Consider the following 19,186-nt stretch of genomic DNA (forward strand, 5'->3'; position numbering starts at 1 on the left):
GGCACTCATTCATTCATTCACTCAATCGTATTTGAGCGCTTACTGTGTGCACAGCACTGTACTAAGCGCTTGGAAAGCTCAAACCTGATTTCACCCGCCCTAGCAAGGTGTGGTTAGCCGAGACAGGAAGGGGGAGTCTCTACACGAGGATTAATTTTTTTAAAAAAATGGTACTTGTGAAGAGTTTACAATGTACTAAGCACTGGGGCAGAGACAGGATAGCAAGAGGAGCAGCGTGGCTCAGTGGAAAGAGCACGGGCTTTGGAGTCGGAGGTCATGGGTTCAAATCCCGGCTCTGCCAATTGTCAGCTGTGTGACTTTGGGCAAGTCACTTCACTTCTCTGTGCCTCAGTTACCCCAACTGTAAAATGGGTTTAAGACTGTGAGCCCCACGTGGGACAACCTGATCACCTTGTATCCTCACCAGCGCTTAGAACAGTGCTTTGCACATAGTAAGCGCTTAACAAATGCCATTATCATCAAATCCCGACTCTGCCACTTGTCAGCTGTGTGACTTTGGCCAAGTCACTTCTCTGGGCCTCAGTTCCCTCATCTGTAAAATGGGGATTAAGACTGTGAGGACCCCCGTGGGACAACCTGATCACCATGTAACCTCCCCAGCGCTTAGAACAGTGCTTTGCACATAGTAAGCACTTAATAAATGCTATCATTATTATTATTATAGGATCATCAGGTTGGACAGGAGACTCACAGTCTAGGTAGGAGGGAGTAGTATTTAATCCCCATTTTACCGATGAGGAAACTCAGACACAGAGAAGTGAAGTGTCTAATTCTCACCCATATATATTATTCTCAGGGTTTAGTACAATGACTTGCACATAATAGGTACCAAATAAATACCCAGCAGACAAGTGGAGGAGGTAGGATTAGAAACCAGGTCCTCTTGACGCCCAGGCTCCATCCATTAGGACTGCTTTCGATGGGGGTCCCTTGGTACCTGCTGTTGCCCTGATTCATACTTCATTTACAAAATGATCATACACAAGCATGATTTTTGTCTAATATTCCCACTCAGCCCTCGTCCATCCTGCCTGGAGTCAAATCTTTCCTACTATTTCCCGTCTTTAATTTGAATGACTGACTCGTTAACAGCAGAACTATCATTTGTACCTCCTGTTGGTAACCAGTATTTTGGTGGCTTTTGGGGCTACCCAGTTGCTCTAGCCATTACTCAATTTATGTTTTCCCTTATTTTTAGATTGAGACATTTGGAAGCCAGTGACCATGTCTAATTCTCACCCATACATTATTCTCAGTGTTTAGTACAATAGCTTGCACATAATAGGTACCAAATAAATACCACTGAATGAGCATCTCTTCCCTCAAGTACTGGATGGACGGACACACGCCCAACCTCAAACAGGACGCTAGACTTCATGCTCCTGGTGGGCAAGGAACATGTCTACCAACTCTGTTGTATTCTCCCAAGCACTGCATTTAGTCCAGTGCTCTGCAGAGAAAGCGCTCAATAAATAGCATTAATTATGAGGCAGGCACCTCCCACCCAGAAACCTTGCTCCCTTTCCCCAACAGGCTCACGGACCCCAAATTTTGATTATAGATGCCACCAGTTTGTGACGTATGGATATGACTCACCAGCCTATAATTTGGAAGCTCACTCCAACAGCCTGTTTTGTTGATGGGCATTTTAATGACCACTGGACAGATTTCCCTTTGTTGCAATTAAATCACATTGAACCCCTACCCATGACCTAGAACTGTGGATACAAAATTATTTGTGGATCTGGGGATTTAAAACCAGCAGCAGGGATAGCATCTTTTCCAGGAAGTCTTCAAATTACAGAAACCTCATGTGGACAACGAATGTACCTACCAACTCTCGTTATATTGTCCTCTCCCAGGCACTTTGTATAGGGCTCAGAACACAGTAAGTGCTCAATAAATACGATTGATTGATTGATATGGCTTATGCACTTCTACACCATTAGTTTTTTAAACTGATTTATTTTTATCATATGAGCCCTGAGGGTGTGATTGCTTTAGAAAGGGTCTCAGAGCCACAAGGGAAATGGGGAAGCAATTTTAAAAACTTTAACCGAATGGAGGGGGTGGGAAATAAGGACCACCACATTCATTTTACTTCTGATGGGGGAAATACCAGCTATCCTATTATGGAAACTGACACTATAAATACATTAGGAGAAATAGGATTTAGTAAGCACTTACTGTGCATTGAGCACCACATTAAGCTCTGGGAAAGAATGCACAAGTGGGGAATAGTCAATCATATTTATTGAACACTTACTGTGTGCTGAGCACTCTAGTAAGGGCTTGGGAGAGTACCATATAACAATAAACAGACATATTCCCTGCCCACAACACGCTTACAGTCTAAAGGGGAGCTTACAGTCTAGATAGGACGCATTAATGCATCACAACTATATAAGTACTCTTTATACTATTTTACTTCCTCCTACTTGTATTTCAGTGCACGTCTTCCCCTCCCAAATTTAAACTCCGTGAGGGCAGGTATGACATCTATGTACTATGGTACCACAGTACATACCCCAGTGCTTAGAACAGTGCTCTGCACATAGTAAGCGCTTAGTAAATGCCATCATTATTATTATTATTAATATGGTACTCACATATACCTTTAGTGCAATGCTGTGAACAGAATAGGAACTCAATAAATGCTACTAACCGATACTGCTACATAAATAATCTATAATTGTATAGACAATTCTGGGTAGTTTGTCCAATTCCCGATTTATGATACTGTAACAGGGAAGATAGGATCGGATTTTCAGTGCAGTGTTCCGGAACCAATTGTGTTGAAAATTTGAGAACTATTATTTCACTTTTCCAAATGCTTGGTACAAGGCTTAGTGGACAGAACACAGGCCTGGGATTGAGAGGACCTGGATTCTAATTCCAGCTCTGCCACTTGTCTGCTGTCAATCAATCAATCAATCGTATTTATTGAGCGCTTACTATGTGCAGAGCACTGTACTAAGCGCTTGGGAAGTACAAATTGGCAACACATAGAGACAGTCCCTACCCAACAGTGGGCTCACAGTCTAAAAAGTCCGACAAGTCACTTCACTTCTCTGTGCCCGAGTTACTCCATCCGAAAAATGGTATGAAGACTGTGAGCCCCACGTGGGACGCGGACATTCATTCATTCATTCAATCGTATTTACTGAATGCTTACCGTATGCAGAGCACTGTACTAAGCGCTTGTGAAGTACAAGTCGGCAACCTATAGAGTTGGTGACTACCCAACAAGGGGCTCACAGTCTAGAAGGGGGGACAGTGTTCCCACCCTGATTAGCTACCCCAGCGTTTAGAACAGTGCCCGGCACACAGTAAGTGCAAAGAGCTCCTCGCACTGCAGTCTCAATAAGGGGGGGACAGTGTTCCCACCCTGATTAGCTACCCCAGCGTTTAGAACAGTGCCCGGCACACAGTAAGCGCAAAGGGCTCCTCGCACTGCAGTCTCAATAAATGCCACTGAATAGAAATGGAGTTGGACGCGTAGTTTGGGCGTAGTCTTGCAATGAAACAACAAGCCATTTACCACGCTTTCAGTGCGACCAGAAAATTTAATACTGATTTGTGTCTCCATCAGGGTTAAACTTCCCGTCTACTTTCTCCCCCCCGGGGCCGCCGAATTAGAAGAACCAGACGCTGGACTGCAGGCTGCTTTTTGGCCTCCTTGGGCCGGCCGGCTCGGGTTTGGAGCCACCCAAAGCCCGGGCACGACTGGTGGCAGAAGGGCAGCGATTGCCCCCCAGCTGGTCAACAGGACGCTCAGCCTTAAGGGATGATCCCTCCGAGTTCAACTCGGCCCTTTCTCTGGCCGTCGGTCAGGACGCTCAGCTTTAAGGGAGCTCAAGGGTGGGACGGCCCTTCCCAAAGAGTTCAACTCGGCCTTTTCTTCGGCCGTCGGTCAGGACGCTCAGCCTTAAGGGAGCTCAAGGGTGGGACGGCCCTTTCTTCGGTCAACAAGACGCTCAGCCTTAAATGATGTTCTCACCAAGACGCTCAGCCTTAAATGATGTTCTCACCAAGACGCTCAGCCTTAAGGGATGTTCTCAACAAGCCGCTCAGCCATAATGGATGTTCTCAACAAGCCGCTCAGCCTTAAGTGGATGTTCTCAAAAAGCCGCTCAGCCTTAAGGGGTGTTCTCAACAAGCCGCTCAGCCTTAAAGGATGTTCCCAACAAGACGCTCAGCCTTAAGGGATGTTCTCAAGCCGCTCAGCCTTAAGGGATGTTCTCAAGACGCTCAGCCTTAAGGGATGTTCTCAAAAAGCCGCTCAGCCTTAAGGGGTGTTCTCAACAAGACGCTCAGCCTTAAGGGATGTTCTCAAGCCGCTCAGCCTTAAGGGATGTTCTCAAGACGCTCAGCCTTAAGGGATGTTCTCAAAAAGCCGCTCAGCCTTAAGGGGTGTTCTCAACAAGACGCTCAGCCTTAAGGGATGTTTTCAAGACGCCCAGCCTTAAGGGGTGTTCTCAACAAGCCGCTCAGCCTTAAGGGATGTTCTCAACAAGCCGCTCAGCCTTAAGGGATGTTCTCAACAAGCCGCTCAGCCTTAAGGGGTGTTCTCAACAAGCCGCTCAGCCTTAAGGGGTGTTCTCAAGACGCTCAGCCTTAAGGGATGTTCTCAAAAAGCCGCTCAGCCTTAAGGGGTGTTCCCAACAAGCCGCTCAGCCTTAAGGGATGTTCCCAACAAGGCGCTCAGCCTTAAGGGGTGTTCTCAACAAGGCGCTCAGCCTTAAGGGGTGTTCTCAACAAGCCGCTCAGCCTTAAGAGATGTTCCCTCCGAGCTCAACTCCCACTGGGGTGGGGCGGCCCTTTCTTCGGCCGTGTTCTACTCAGTCAGCGGGCGCGTTCTGCGAGAAACGGTCGCACCGGGGGGGGCCAAGCCGTACCATCGTCCCGTTCCGGTGCAGGTCCAGCGGGGGTCACTTCCTCCGCTTCCCTCCCTTCTTCTTCTTGCCCCCCGGGGGGGCCCCCCGGCGCTTGCCGGTCCCGGGCCCGGTCCCGGGCCGCCCACCCTTGCGCTTGCCCCTCGGTCCCATCTTCCTCCTCTTGGCCGCCGCCTCCTCCCGGTCCTCCTCCCGCATCTGCTTGTTGGCGGCTCGGGCGACGTCCAGCCTGGGCTTCTTGCTGCCCAGGAGGCGGAGCACGTCCATCTGGGCCTTCCTCTCGGCCGCCAGGTCGCCGAGGAGCGGCCGGAAACGCCTCCTCCTCCCGGAAGCCCTCGGGGCTTTCTCCTTGGGCAGCCGCTCCTGGAAGCGTCCGACGGAGGCGGTGGATCGCTTGGCCACCCGCTCGGCCCGGCCCAGCTCGTCCCGGTCCTGGTGTCCGGTGGGTCGCAGCCCCCCCGGGCCGGGCAGGGGGACGTTGTGGGCCCGGGCGATGTTGCGCAGCCGGTTGAGCTCGTTCCGGGCCACCCGCTCCTTCTTGGCGCGGGCCCTCTCGGCGAACTGGTCCTGCAAAGGGTCGGCGTGGTCGGGCACCTCGATGAGCCAGTCCTCGGTGGGGTCCCCGGCCCGGCGGTAGCCCCAGCGACGCCGCCACTCCCGCCGGGCCTCGTCCCACACCAGGCCGGGCCTCTTGCGGGCGCGGATGCCCTTGAGGCGGGCGAACTGCTGCCAGCGGGTGGGCGGCCGCGCCTTGGGCGGCGGCTTCTCCCGGGGCAGGCGGGTGGCGGGCTCGGGCAGCCGCACCACCACCGCCTCCTCCACCCGCGTCGCCGGCAGCCGCCACAGCCGGTTGACGAGGAGCTGGGTGTTGTCCCGGGCCAGGGCCCGCAGGCCCGGCTCCAGCCCCGGCCCGGCCCGCCGCTTTAGGGCGGCCGTGCAGTTGCGGTCGGTGGCGAGCAGGTGGCCCAGGTCGAACTCCAGCTCCAGCTCCTTGGGCACCGTCAGCCGCCGCCGCTTCTCCGCCTCGTCCCGCTCCGCCCGGGCCAGCACCTCCGCCGGGACCGTCATGGCGGCTTCTGAGGCGATCCGACTACGCGTGCCGAGCCGGGCCCGACGCCCGACCGGAAGTGGACGCTTCACTTCCGGTGACCCGCGAGGGCGGGGGGGGCCGAGAGGGAGGGCGCTCTTCTACCACGCATGCGCGCAGGGGAGGCGCGCCGGGCTGCGCCTCGCCCTCCTAATCCCCGCTTTTTCATCCTCGTCAACCGTATTTATTGAGCGCTTACTGTGTGGAGAGCACTGTACTAAGCGCTTGGGAAGTACAAGTTGGCAACATTATAGAGACAGTCCCTACCCAACAGTGGGCTCACAGTCTAAAAGGGGGAGACAGAGAACAAAACCAAACATACAAAATAAAATAGAATAGCTATGTACAAGTTAAATAAATAAATAGAGTAATATTCATTCGTTCAATCGTGTTTAATAATAATAATAATGGCATTTATTAAGCGCTTACGATGTGCAAAGCACTGTTCTAAGCACTGGGGAGGTTACAAGGTGATCAGATTGTCCCACAGCGGACTCACAGTTTTAATTCTCATTTTCCAGATGAGGGAACTGAGGCCCAGAGAAGTTAAGTGACTTGCCCAAAGTCAATCAATCAATCAATCGTATTTATTGAGCGCTTACTGTGTGCAGAGCACTGTACTAAGCGCTTGGGAAGTAGAAGTTGGCAACATATAGAGACGGTCCCTACCCAACAGTGGGCTCACAGTCTAGAAGGGGGAGACAGAGAACAAAACGTATTAACAAAATAAAATAAATAGAATAGATATGTACAAGTAAAATAGAGTAATAAATACGTACAAACATATATACATATGTACAGGTGCTGTGGGGAAGGGAAGGACGTAAGGTGGGGGGGGATGGAGAGGGGAAGGAGGGGGAGAGGAAAGAGGGGGCTCAGAACTCATTCTACACACACTTTCACAGATGTAGGGTACAGCCAATCCCTCCTATCGAATGAAGTCCCCCCAAGATGGAAATTTTCCTGCCTAAATCTTTTCTTCATCTGTGTGGAGATGTCCTGGAGGCAAGAGGAAACGTGGGGCTGCTGGTTAGATGAGAGGTCAGGGTAAGAGAGGGAGACTTGGGAATCAGCCCCAGAGAGGAGGTAGCTGAAGCCACTTAGGTGGATGAGTTGGTCGAGAGAGAGGGAGTAGAGAGAGAAGAGTAGGAGGCCAGAACAGAGTCTTCCGCTTAGTACAGTGCTCTGCACATAGTAAGCGCTCAATAAATACGATTGATTGATTGATTGATCTTGAGGGAACACTGACAGTTAAGGGATGAGACGCAAAAGTAGAACGAGGGAACAAAACTGAGAAGGGGCCGTCAGAGCAGTAGGAGAGCTAGATTATGACCGTGTCAGCAAAACCGAGGTCCAAAAGTGTTTCAAGGAAGAGATGAGACGTCAAGGAGGTAGCTGGACTGAGTAGAGCCCATGGGATTTCACTAGATGGGGAAAAGATACCTGCTCTCCCTATCTCTGGGTGGGAAAGACCATTTCTGATCTGATTACTTGGGATCTGGTCCAGCCTTTAGCCCAGGGCTTGTCACACAGGAAGCACTTAACTATAAACCACTGAATACCACAGTTTTATCAACCTTAGGCAAGCACTAATAATAATAATAATAATAATAATAATGATGGCATTTATTAAGCGCTGACACAGCTGACACACAGCTGACATGTGGCGGAGCCGGGATTTGAACCCATGACCTCTGACTCCAAAGCCCGGGCTCTTTCCAGCTGCTTCCCCAGCCACGCTGCTTCCCCATTCATTCATTCAATCGTATTTATTGAGCGCTTACTGTGTGCAGAGCACTGGACTAAATATTTATTTATTGGGGAGGGAGGCTGAGGAAGGGCGCCCTCTTACCACGCATGCGCGCAGGAGAGGCGCGCCGTGCTGCGCCTCACCCTCCCCATCCCCGCTTTTTCATTCACTCATTCGTTCAATCGTGTTTATTCATTTAGTCGTATTTAGTGAGCGTTTACTGTGTGCAGAGCACTGGACTAAATATTTATTTATTGGGGAGGGACGCTAAGGGCGCCCTCTTACCACGCATGCGCGCAGGAGAGGCGCGCCGGGCTGCGCCTCACCCTCCCCATCCCCGCTTTTTCATTCATTCATTCGTTCAATCCTGTTTAATAATAATAATAATGGCATTTATTAAGCGCTTACTATGTGCAAAGCACTGTTCTAAGCGCTGGGGAGGTTACAAGGTGATCAGGTTGTCCCACAGCGGGCTCACAGTTTTAATTCTCATTTTCCAGATGAGGGAACTGAGGCCCAGAGAAGTTAAGTGACTTGCCCAAAGTCACACAGCTGACATGTGGCGGAGCCGGGATTTGAACCCATGACCTCTGACTCCAAAGCCCGGGCTCTTTCCAGCTGCTTCCCCAGCCACGCTGCTTCCCCATTCATTCATTCATTCATTCAATCAATCGTATTTATTGAGCGCTTACTTTGTGCAGAGCACTAGACTAAATATTGATTTATTGGGGAGGGAGGCTAAGGGCGCCCTTTTACCACGCATGCGCGCAGGAAAGGCGCGCCGTGCTGCGCCTCGCCCTCCTAATCCTCGCTTTTTCATTCATTCATTCGTTCAATCGTGTTTATTCATCCATTCATTCAATCGTATTTATTGAGCGCTTACTGTGTGCAGAGCACTGGACTACATATTGATTTATTGGGGAGGGAGGCGAGGAGCGCCCTCTTACCACGCATGCGCGCAGGAGAGGCGCGCCGTGCTGCGCTTCACCCTCCTAATGCCCGCTTTTTCATTCATTCATTCGTTCAATCGTGTTTACTACTACTACTAATAATAATAACGGCATTCATTAAGCGCTTACTATGTGCAAAGCACTGTTCTAAGCGCTGGGGAGGTTACAAGGCGATCAGGTTGTACCACGGGGGGCTCACAGTCTTAATCCCCATTTTACTGATGAGGGAATTGAGGCCCAGAGAAGTTAAATGACTTGCTCAAAGTCACACAGCTGACAAGTGGCTCAGTACAGTGCTCTGCACACAGTCAGCGCTCAATAAATACGATTGAATGAATGAATGAACGAGTGATCCGCCAAGCTAGCTCTCTTCCTCCCTTCAAGGCCCTACTGAGAGCTCACCTACTCCAGGAGGCCTTCCCAGACTGAGCCCCTTCCTTCCTCTCCCCCTCGTCCCCCTCCCCATCCCCCCATCTTACCTCCTTCCCTTCCCCACAGCACCTGTATATACGTATATATGTTTGTACATATTTGTTACTCTATTTATTTGACTTGTACATATCTATTCTATTTGTTTTATTCTGTTAGTATGCTTGGTTTTGTTCTCTGTCTCCCCGTTTTAGACTGTGAGCCCACTGTTGGGTAGGGACTGTCTCTATATGTTGCGAACTTGTACTTCCCAAGCGCTTAGTACAGTGCTCTGCACACAGTAAGCGCTCAATAAATACGATTGATGATGATGATGATGATGATGAGTGAATGAATGAACGAACGGACGAACGAACGAACAGACGAACGAACGAAGGAACGAACAGACGAACGAACAGACGAACGAACGAACAGACGAACGAACGAACGAACGGACGAACGAACAGACGAACGAACGAACGAACAAACGAACGAACGAACAGACGAACGAACGGACGGACGAACGGACGAACGAACGAACGAACGAAGGGAAGAACTGGGAGGACCTCCAAGTAGATGAGAGAAAGGAATATTTTATTTTGTTAGTATGTTTGGTTTTGTTCTCTGTCTCCCCCTTTTAGACTGTGAGCCCACTGTTGGGTAGGGACTGTCTCTCTATGTTGCCAATTTGTACTTCCCAAGCGCTTAGTACAGTGCTCTGCACATAGTAAGCGCTCAATAAATACGATTGATGATGATGATGACGAACGAACGAACGAACGGACGAACAGACGAACGAACGAACAGACGAACGAACGAACGAACGAACGAACGGACGAACAGACGAACGAACGAACAGACGAACGAACAAACGAAGACACGAACACACGAACAGACGAACGAACGAACGAACGAACAGACGAACGAACGAATGAATGAATAATGAGCTGATCCCCTGACAAGTCCTGCGCCCCCAGCGGTCTTGAGGCGAGCTGTCGGAGCGGCAGGGCACGGGGACCTCGTGGCGCAACGGTAGCGCGTCTGACTCCAGATCAGAAGGTTGCGTGTTCAAATCACGTCGGGGTCAAATCCGTTTTTTCCCTTCTGACAGGGCTTTTTTTTTCTTTGTAATGATGTTTGTGAGGCGCTTACTCCGTGCCGGGCACTGTACTGAGCGCTGGGGTACACCCCAACTAATTAGGGTGGATACATTCCCTGTGCCACATGGGGTTCACAATTACCCCATTATGGACATATAAAAGAGTATATAATAATGAGAATGATGGCATTTATTAAGCGCTTACTATGTGCAAAGCACTGTTCTAAACGCTGGGGAGGTTACAAGGAGAGCAGCTTGTCCCACGGGGGGCTCACAGTCTTAATTAATCCCATTTTACAGATGAGGTAACTGATTTGGTAACTGATGAGGTAACTGAGGCCCATCTCTAAAATTTTGTAAAACTGTAAAACAGCTGTAAAAATTTTGTAAAAATCTGTAAAACCCATTTTACAGATGAGGTAACTGATTTGGTAACTGATGAGGTAACTGAGGCCCATCTCTAAAATTTTGTAAAACTGTAAAACAGCTGTAAAAATTTTGTAAAAATCTGTAAAACCCATTTTACAGATGAGGTAACTGATGAGGTAACTGGTGAGGTAACTGAGGCCCATCTATAAAATGGGGCTTAATTAAGACTGTGAGCCCCCCGTGGGACAACCTGCTCACCTTGTCACCTCCCCAGCGCTTAGAACAGTGCTTTGCACATAGTAAGCGCTTAATAAATGCCATCATTATTATTATTATTATGAGGTAACTGAGGCCCCCAGAATCAATCAATATATTGAGCGCTTACTGTGTGCGGAGTACTGTGCTAATCAATCAATCAATCGTATTTATTGAGCGCTTACTGTGTGCAGAGCACTGTACTAAGCGCTTGGGAAGTAGAAGTTGGCAACATATAGAGACAGTCCCTACCCAACAGTGGGCTCACAGTCTAGAAGGGGGAGACAGAGAACAAAACCAAACATACTAACAAAATAAAATAAATAGAATAGATATGTACAAGTGAAATAAATAAATAAATGATTAGAGTAATAAATATGTACAAACATATATACAGGTAAGCACTCATTGTACACATTGTAAGCACTAAATAAATGGGGTAGACAAAAGTTAGTCAGGTCATACACAATCCCTGTCCTACACGTGGGGCCCACAGTCTTCGTAGGAGGGAGAACGAGGTATCGAATTTTACAGTTGAGGAAACTGAGGCATAGAGAAGTGACGTGGCTTGCCCAATTTCACAAAGCAGACAAGTGGCGGGGTCGGGATTAGAACCCAGGTCTGCACACAGTGAGCGCTCAATAAATACTACTGATAATGAAGATGATTACGATACAGGCCAAGTACTGTACTAAGGACTGGGTAGATTCAAGATAATCAGGTCCCTGACAGGGCTCGCAGTCTAAGGAGGAGAACAGGTACTGAATCCCCATTTTGCACATCAGGGAACTGAGGAAACAGAGAAGTTAAGTGACTTGCTCAAGGTCACACAGCAAATAGGTGGTAGAGCTGGGATTATCAATCAATTGTATTTATTGAGCGCTTACTGTGTGCACAGCACTGTACTAAGCGCTTGGGAAGTACAAGTTGGCAACATATAGAGACAGTCCCTACCCAACAGTGGGCTCACAGTCTAAAAGGATTCAAACCCAGGTCCCCTTTGCTTAAGAGGGTAAAGGGATGACCCATGGACAGCAGGACATATGATTGAGGGTTTTTGTTTTTTGTTTTCAATAGCAGTGATGGTTTGCACAGAGTCATCCACACTCTTTTCCTCCCAGACCTCCTGTGCCCAGCAGCACACGCAGAAAGAATGGATTGGTTCTGTGGTCCCGTGACAGATTCTCTCTGTGATGTCACTCATTCATTCAATCGTATTTATTGAGCGCATACTGTGTGCACAGCACTGTACTAAGCGCTTATGTCATCAGCAGCAGATACCCCTCGGTCCTCACCCATTTCCTAAGCCATTCTTGAGCATGAAACTCAGAATGGCTTAGATGGAACCTGGGCCAAGGGCAGATGCATTCATTCATTCAATCGTATTTATTGGGCGCTTACTGTATTTATTGAGCGTTTACTGTGTGCAGAGCACTGTACTAAGCACTTGAGCACTGTACTAAGTGCTCAGATGTTCGTGTGTGGGCAAAGCGCCAGGGACCCCCCTCTTAATTCAGCCACAGTCACCCCCCCCTGGGCAGGGATACTTTCCCGGGTGATGTCATTGTTATCATTATTATTACATTTGTTAAGCTGCCCTGCAGGGAGACTTTCCCCAGTGATGTCGTTGTTATCATTATCATTACCATTATTATTATTATTATATTTGTTAAGTCCCCTGTAGTGAGACTTTTCCCAGTGATGTCATTACTATTATTGTATTTCTTAAGCCCTGCACAGGGAGATTTTCCCCAGTGATAATATTATTATTGTATTTGTTAAGCATCCCCCTGTAGGGTGACTTTCTCCAATGATGTCATTATTATCATCATTACTATTATTATAGTATTTTTTAAGCATCCCTGTAGGGATACTTTCCCCAGTAATGTCATTATTATTATAATTACTATTATTGTTGTTGTTGTTAAACAACCCCCTGTAGGGCAACTTTCCCCAGTGACATCATCATTATCATCATCATTACTATTATTATAGTATTTTTTAAGCATCCCTGTAGGGATACTTTCCCCAGTAATGTCATTATTATTATAATTACTATTATTGTTGTTGTTGTTAAACAACCCCCTGTAGGGCAACTTTCCCCAGTGACATCATCATTATCATCATCATTACTATTATTATTGTATTTGTTAAGCATTTACTATGTGCCGGGCACTATTGTACTTACTGGGGTAGATACAAGGTGGTCACTTGGAACACAGTTGTCCCACATGAAGTTTACAGTCTGGGTAGGAGGGAGTCGGGCTTAATGCCCATTTCATAGATGAAGAAACTCAGGCAGGGAGAGGTTAAGTGACTTGCCTAAGATCACACAGCAGACAAGTGACACAGCAGGGATTAGAACTCAGGTCCCCCGAGGCCCGGGCCCGTGTTCTTTTCACTAAGACACCCTGCTTCCCATGTCATCACTGACATCGTACTTCCCCAAACATTTTCCTGTATATATGTATATATGTTTGTACATATTTATTACTCTACTTATTTATTTATTTTACTTGTACGTATCTATTCTATTTATTTTATTTTGTTAGTATGTTTGGTTTTGTTCTCTGTCTCCCCCTTTTAGACTGTGAGCCCACTGCTCGGTAGGGACTGTCTCTATATGTTGCCAACTTGTACTTCCCAAGCGCTTAGTACAGTGCTCTGCACACAGTAAGCGCTCCACAAATACGATTGATTGATTGATTGATTAATACAGTTCCCTGAATACAGTAAGTGCTTAATAAATACCACTGAGGATGATGGACATCATGAATGAATGAATGAATGAAACCTATTTTATCGATAGGACTGAACCAAAATAAAAATCAATATGTTAATTCCAATCGATTGAGTGACCGGTCATCACTGCCCAGCGATAACACTGAAGAATCACATAGGCCTTGTCTTCTAGTAATGAATCAGGAGCCGGTTACGTCCGTTAACTGGAAACCAATCATTACCCACACAGACACATATGTATAACAGAAAATCAATTAAATCAATTTTCTGGACATCTTAATTATTGTCTTTCTTTTAAAAAAAATGGTATTTGTTAAGTGCCTACTATGTACCAGACATCATTACCCACACAGACACATACGTATAACAGAAAACCAATTAAATCAATTTTCTGGACATCTTAATTATTGTCTTTCTTTTAAAAAAAAATGGTATTTGTTAAGTGCCTACTATGTACCAGACACTGTACAAAACTCTAGGTGGTAGATACAAGGTAATCAGGTTGGTCACACTCCATGTTCTACTTGGGGCTTACCATCCGAACCCCATTTTACAGAGGAGGGAACTGAGGCACGGAGAATCAATCAATCAATCAATCAATCAATCAATCAGTCGTATTTATTGAGCGCTTACTATGTGCAGAGCACTGTACTAGGCGCTTGGTAAGTACAAATTGGCAACATATAGAGACAGTCCCTACCCAACAGTGGGCTCACAGTCTAGAAGGGGGAGACAGAGAACAAAACCAAACATACTAACAAAATAAAATAAATAGAATAGATATGTACAAGTAAAATAAATAAATATTTATTTTACTTGAATTTTACGTGAATTCTCTTCACGGAGAAGTGAAATGACTTACCCAAGGTCGCCCAGAAGACAAGTGGCAGAGCCAGAAACCAATGAATCAATTAGAAGTTTTCACTGAATGACCGAGAGGAGTAAGTCAGAGCCACGGTCAATCAATCAATCAATCAATAAACGGTACTTATTGAGGTTTAACTACTGTGTACAGAACACTCTCACTTGGGAGAACTCAATCAATCAGTTGTACTTATTGGGCGCTTCCTATGTGCAGAGCACTGTACTAAGCGCTCGGGAGAGAACAGTACAGAGTGGCTAGACACGTTCTCTGCCTCAATCAATCAATCAATCAATCGTATTTATTGAGCGCTTACTGTGTGCAGAGCACTGTACTAAGCGCTTGGGAAGTACAAGTCGGCAACACATAGAGACAGTCCCTGCCCAACAGCGGGCTCACAGTCTAGAAAGGGGAGACAGAGAACAAAACCAAACATACTAACAAAATAAAATAAATAGAATAGATATGTACAAGATAAATAAATAGAGTAATAAATATGTACAACCATATATACATATATACAGGTGCTGTGGGGAAGGGAAGGAGGTAAGATGGGGGGATGGAGAGGGGGGCGGGGGGGAGAGGAAGGAAGGGGCTCAGTCTGGGAAGGCCTCCTGGAGGAGGTGAGCTCTCAGTAGGGCTGTGAGCTTTTAGACTGTGAGCCCACTGTTGGGTAGGGATTGTCTCTATGTGTTGCCAATTTGTACTTCCCAAGCGCTTAGTACAGTGCTCTGCACATAGTAAGCGCTCAATAAATACGATTGATTGATTGATAGGGCCTGCCCCAACGAGCTTGCAGACTAGAGATATTAGACATGATCTCTGCGCTCAACAATTTTGCAATCTAGTCGAAGATCTTACATTCACTGTCTTAGGGTTTCTCCTTTCTCCCCCCAACACGAAATTATTGCTCTGAACCACGACGTATCTGTAATTGATTTATTTATATTAATCCCCCCCTCACTCACCCCAAGACTGTAATTGTGGTCAGGGAATGAGTCTGTTTCACTGTACTCTCCCAAGCGCTTCCTACAGTCCTCTGCACATACGATTAGTTGAATGAAGGAAGGAGGAGGAGGAGGAGGAGACTTGGAATAAAAATGGGAAAAATGAAGAATGCACAATTAAGCAGCCCCCCTGTGATGAAAATCCATTGTGCTCTGCACGCGTGGGTTCCAATCCCATCCCCGTCGCAACGATTTTTCACCTTTTTCTTGCGAGGCTGTGAAGAGGGGGGTCCTTCAATCGTACTTACTGAGCGTTTACTATGTGCAGAGTACTGTACTAAGCGTTTGGGAGCGATCCCCCCCCCTCCAAAGACGATGTCCAGATTTTTATTTCCACTTCTGAGCTTCCACTTCCATCACACCCTCCCTCTCCCATCCCTTTTTTTCCCTTTTATATCAAGAGTTGTATCACGTCTCTGTCATCATCATCAATCGTATTTATGAGGGGAAGCCGCGTGGCTCAGTGGAAAGAGCCTGGGCTTTGGAGTCAGAGGTCATGGGTTCAAATCCCGGCTCCGCCCCTTGTCAGCTGTGTGATGTTGGGCGAGTCACTTCACTTCTCTGGGCCTCGGTTCCCTCATCTGTAAAATGGGGATAAAAACTGTGAGCCCCTCGTGGACTGAGCCCCTTCCTTCCTCTCTCCATCCCCCCATCTTACCTCCTTCCCTTCCCCACAGCACCTGTATATATGTTTGTACATATTTTTTACTCTATTTATTTATTTATTTTACTTGTACATATCTATTCTATTTATTTTATTTTGTTAGTACGTTTGGTTTTGTTCTCTGTCTCCCCCTTTTAGACTGTGAGCCCACTGTTGGGTAGGGACTGTCTCTAGATGTTGCCAATTTGTACTTCCCAAGCGCTTAGTCCAGTGCTCTGCACACAGTAAGCGCTCAATAAATACGATTGATGATGATGATGATGATGACAACCTGATTACCTTGTACCTACCCCAGCGCTTAGAACAGTGCTTTGCACATAGTAAGCGCTTAACAAATGCCAACATTATTATTATTGAGCGCTTCCTGTGTGCAGAGCACCGTACTGAGCGCTTGGGAAGTACAAATTGGCAACATATAGAGACAGTCCCTACCCAACAGTGGGCTCACAGTCTAAATAGTATCATCATTTCCCCTCTATCTTAAGAGAATGCTTTCTCGGTGTCTGCTTCTGCCTCTTTTTCCCCTCCTCTCTGCGTCCACGTGTCTGTATTTGACTACTGTCTTTGAGTTTTGGTTTCCACCCTCCAATGTCAATAAACAGAGAACTGAAACATCCTTCCAGACTGATACGTCGCCCTTCAATGCCACAGGACAGCGGGTGGGATCTGCTACTTTCACTCGGCGCCGTGGCTTAGTTGGTTAAAGCGCCTGTCTAGTAAACAGGAGATCCTGGGTTCGAATCCCAGCGGTGCCTCGGGTTGGTTTCCTACCCTTTTTCCAGCTCCAAAACCCTTTCATTGACACCCAAAGATTCTTCCCAGTCTCCAACAAGGATCTTTATATTGCTGTCTCCTGGGTTTTTGCCCCTAGGGGCCCGGAGAGGGGAGATTTGTTAGATTTCCTACCCTTTTTCCAGCTCCAAAACCCTTTCATTCACACCCAAAGATTCTTCCCAGTCTCCAACAAGGATCTTTATATTGCTGTCTCCTGGGTTTTTGCCCCTAGGGGCCCGGAGAGGGGAGATTTGTTAGATTTCCTACCCTTTTTCCAGCTCCAAAACCCTTTCATTCACACCCAAAGATTCTTCCCTGTCTCCAACAAGGATCTTTATATTGCTGTCTCCTGGGTTTTTGCCCCTAGGGGCCCGGATAGGGGAGATTTGTTAGATTTCCTACCCTTTTTCCAGCTCCAAAACCCTTTCATTCACACCCACAGATTCTTCCCTGTCTCCAACAAGGATCTTCATATTGCTGTCTCCTGGGTTTTTGCCCCTAGGGGCCCGGATAGGGGAGATTTGTTAGATTTCCTACCCTTTTTCCAGCTCCAAAACCCTTTCATTCACACCCAAAGATTCTTCCCAGTCTCCAACAAGGATCTTTATATTGCTGTCTCCTGGGTTTTTGCCCCTCGGGGCCCGGATAGGGGAGATTTGTTAGATTTCCTACCCTTTTTCCAGCTCCAAAACCCTTTCATTCACACCCAAAGATTCTTCCCTGTCTCCAACAAGGATCTTCATATTGCTGCCTCCTGGGTTTTTGCCCCTCGGGGCCCGGATAGGGGAGATTTGTTAGATTTCCTACCCTTTTTCCAGCTCCAAAACCCTTTCATTCACACCCAAAGATTATTCCCTGTCTCCAACAAGGATCTTTATATTGCTGTCTCCTGGGTTTTTGCCCCTAGGGGCCCGGATAGGGGAGATTTGTTAGATTTCCTACCCTTTTTCCAGCTCCAAAACCCTTTCATTCACACCCACAGATTCTTCTCTGTCTCCAACAAGGATCTTTATATTGCTGTCTCCTGGGTTTTTGCCCCTAGGGGCCCGGATAGGGGAGATTTGTTAGATTTCCTACCCTTTTTATTTATTATTATTATTATTATTATTATTATTAATAATGATTAAGTACTTACTGTGTGCCAAGCACTGTGGGGATACAACGTAATCACGTGGGGCTCACAGTCTTCACCCCCATTTTACAGATGAGGGAACTGAGGCACAGTGAAGTGACATGTCAAAGTCACCCAGCTGACAAGGGGTGGAGTCGGAATTAGAACCCATGACCTCTGACCTTCAAGCCCGTGCTTTTTTTACTGAGCCACGCTGTTCGCCCTGGGGTACTGACCATCCCTCTCTGTGTCACCTTGTTCCTTCGGAATCACGGACGTCGTTACCCCAGGTCTTTTCAATGACCGAGGCAGGACTTCCTTGTAGACAAAAAAAAAAACAAATTTCTGGCCTCCACAGGGCTGAAGCACTTTGATTTCCCTATTTAAGAAGGGCGACCAAACATGTCCATTAAGTGGCCGGTTAGCTCAGTTGGTTAGAGCGTGGTGCTAATAACGCCAAGGTCGCGGGTTCGATCCCCGTACGGGCCATAATTTTCTTTTTCGTTCCTCGGCCTAATAATAATGATGGCCTTTGTTAAGCGCTTACTACGTGCAAAGCACTGTTCTAACCGCTGTGGGGGGATACAAGGTGATCAGGTTGTCCCACGTGGGGCTCACAGTCTTCATCCCCATTTTACAGATGAGGGAACTGAGGCTCGGAGAAGTGACTTGCCCAAGGTCACACGGCTGACAACTGGAGAACCCATGAACTCCGACTCCCAAGCCCGGGCTCGTTCCACTGAGTCACGCGGGAAGAACTTGTACATCAGGAAGAACCTGTACTTGCCAAGCTCTTAGTAACAATAATGCTGGCATTTATTAAGTGCTTACTGGGTGCAAAGCACTGTTCTAAGCGCTGGGGGGATACAAGGTGATCAGGTTGTCCCATGGGCGGGGGGCTCAGTCTTCATCCCCATTTTACAGATGAGGTAACTGAGGCACAGAGAAGTTAAGTGACTTGCCCAAAGTCACCCAGCTGATAATAATAATAATGATGATGATGATGATAATAATAATGGCATTTATTAAGCGCTTACTATGTGCAGAGCACTGTTCTAAGCGCTGGGGAATTTACCAGGTGATCAGGTTGTCCCACGTGGGGCTCACAGTCTTCATCCCCATTTTACAGATGAGGGAACTGAGGCCCAGAGAAGTTACATGACTTGCCCAAAGTCACACAGCTGACAAGTGG

General features: G+C 47.3%; 1 protein-coding gene and 3 non-coding genes across 4 annotated transcripts; 3 read left to right on the forward strand and 1 right to left on the reverse strand.

The window, feature by feature from the left end:
* Positions 1 to 4,761: 4,761 nt before the first annotated feature.
* Positions 4,762 to 6,020, reverse strand: RRS1 (ribosome biogenesis regulator 1 homolog). The gene has a single exon (XM_038769000.1). The coding sequence runs from the start codon at positions 5,982 to 5,984 to the stop codon at positions 4,953 to 4,955; it is 1,032 nt and encodes a 343-aa protein (XP_038624928.1). The 5' UTR covers positions 5,985 to 6,020; the 3' UTR covers positions 4,762 to 4,952.
* Positions 6,021 to 10,126: 4,106 nt separating this feature from the next.
* On the forward strand, positions 10,127 to 10,198 carry TRNAW-CCA. The gene has a single exon. It is a non-coding gene; the product is annotated as a tRNA-Trp (tRNA).
* A 6,592-nt stretch (positions 10,199 to 16,790) lies between these two features.
* On the forward strand, positions 16,791 to 16,864 carry TRNAT-AGU. The gene has a single exon. It is a non-coding gene; the product is annotated as a tRNA-Thr (tRNA).
* Positions 16,865 to 18,409: 1,545 nt separating this feature from the next.
* TRNAI-AAU lies at positions 18,410 to 18,483 on the forward strand. The gene has a single exon. It is a non-coding gene; the product is annotated as a tRNA-Ile (tRNA).
* Positions 18,484 to 19,186: the final 703 nt, after the last annotated feature.

Source organism: Tachyglossus aculeatus, chromosome Y4, assembly GCF_015852505.1.
Source record: "Tachyglossus aculeatus isolate mTacAcu1 chromosome Y4, mTacAcu1.pri, whole genome shotgun sequence".
NCBI lineage: Eukaryota > Metazoa > Chordata > Mammalia > Monotremata > Tachyglossidae > Tachyglossus > Tachyglossus aculeatus.

Coding starts and splice junctions, on each gene's coding strand:
- RRS1 (XM_038769000.1), bottom strand. CDS start 5,984: ATGACGGTCCCGGCGGAGGTGCTGGCCCGGGCGGAGCGGGACGAGGCG.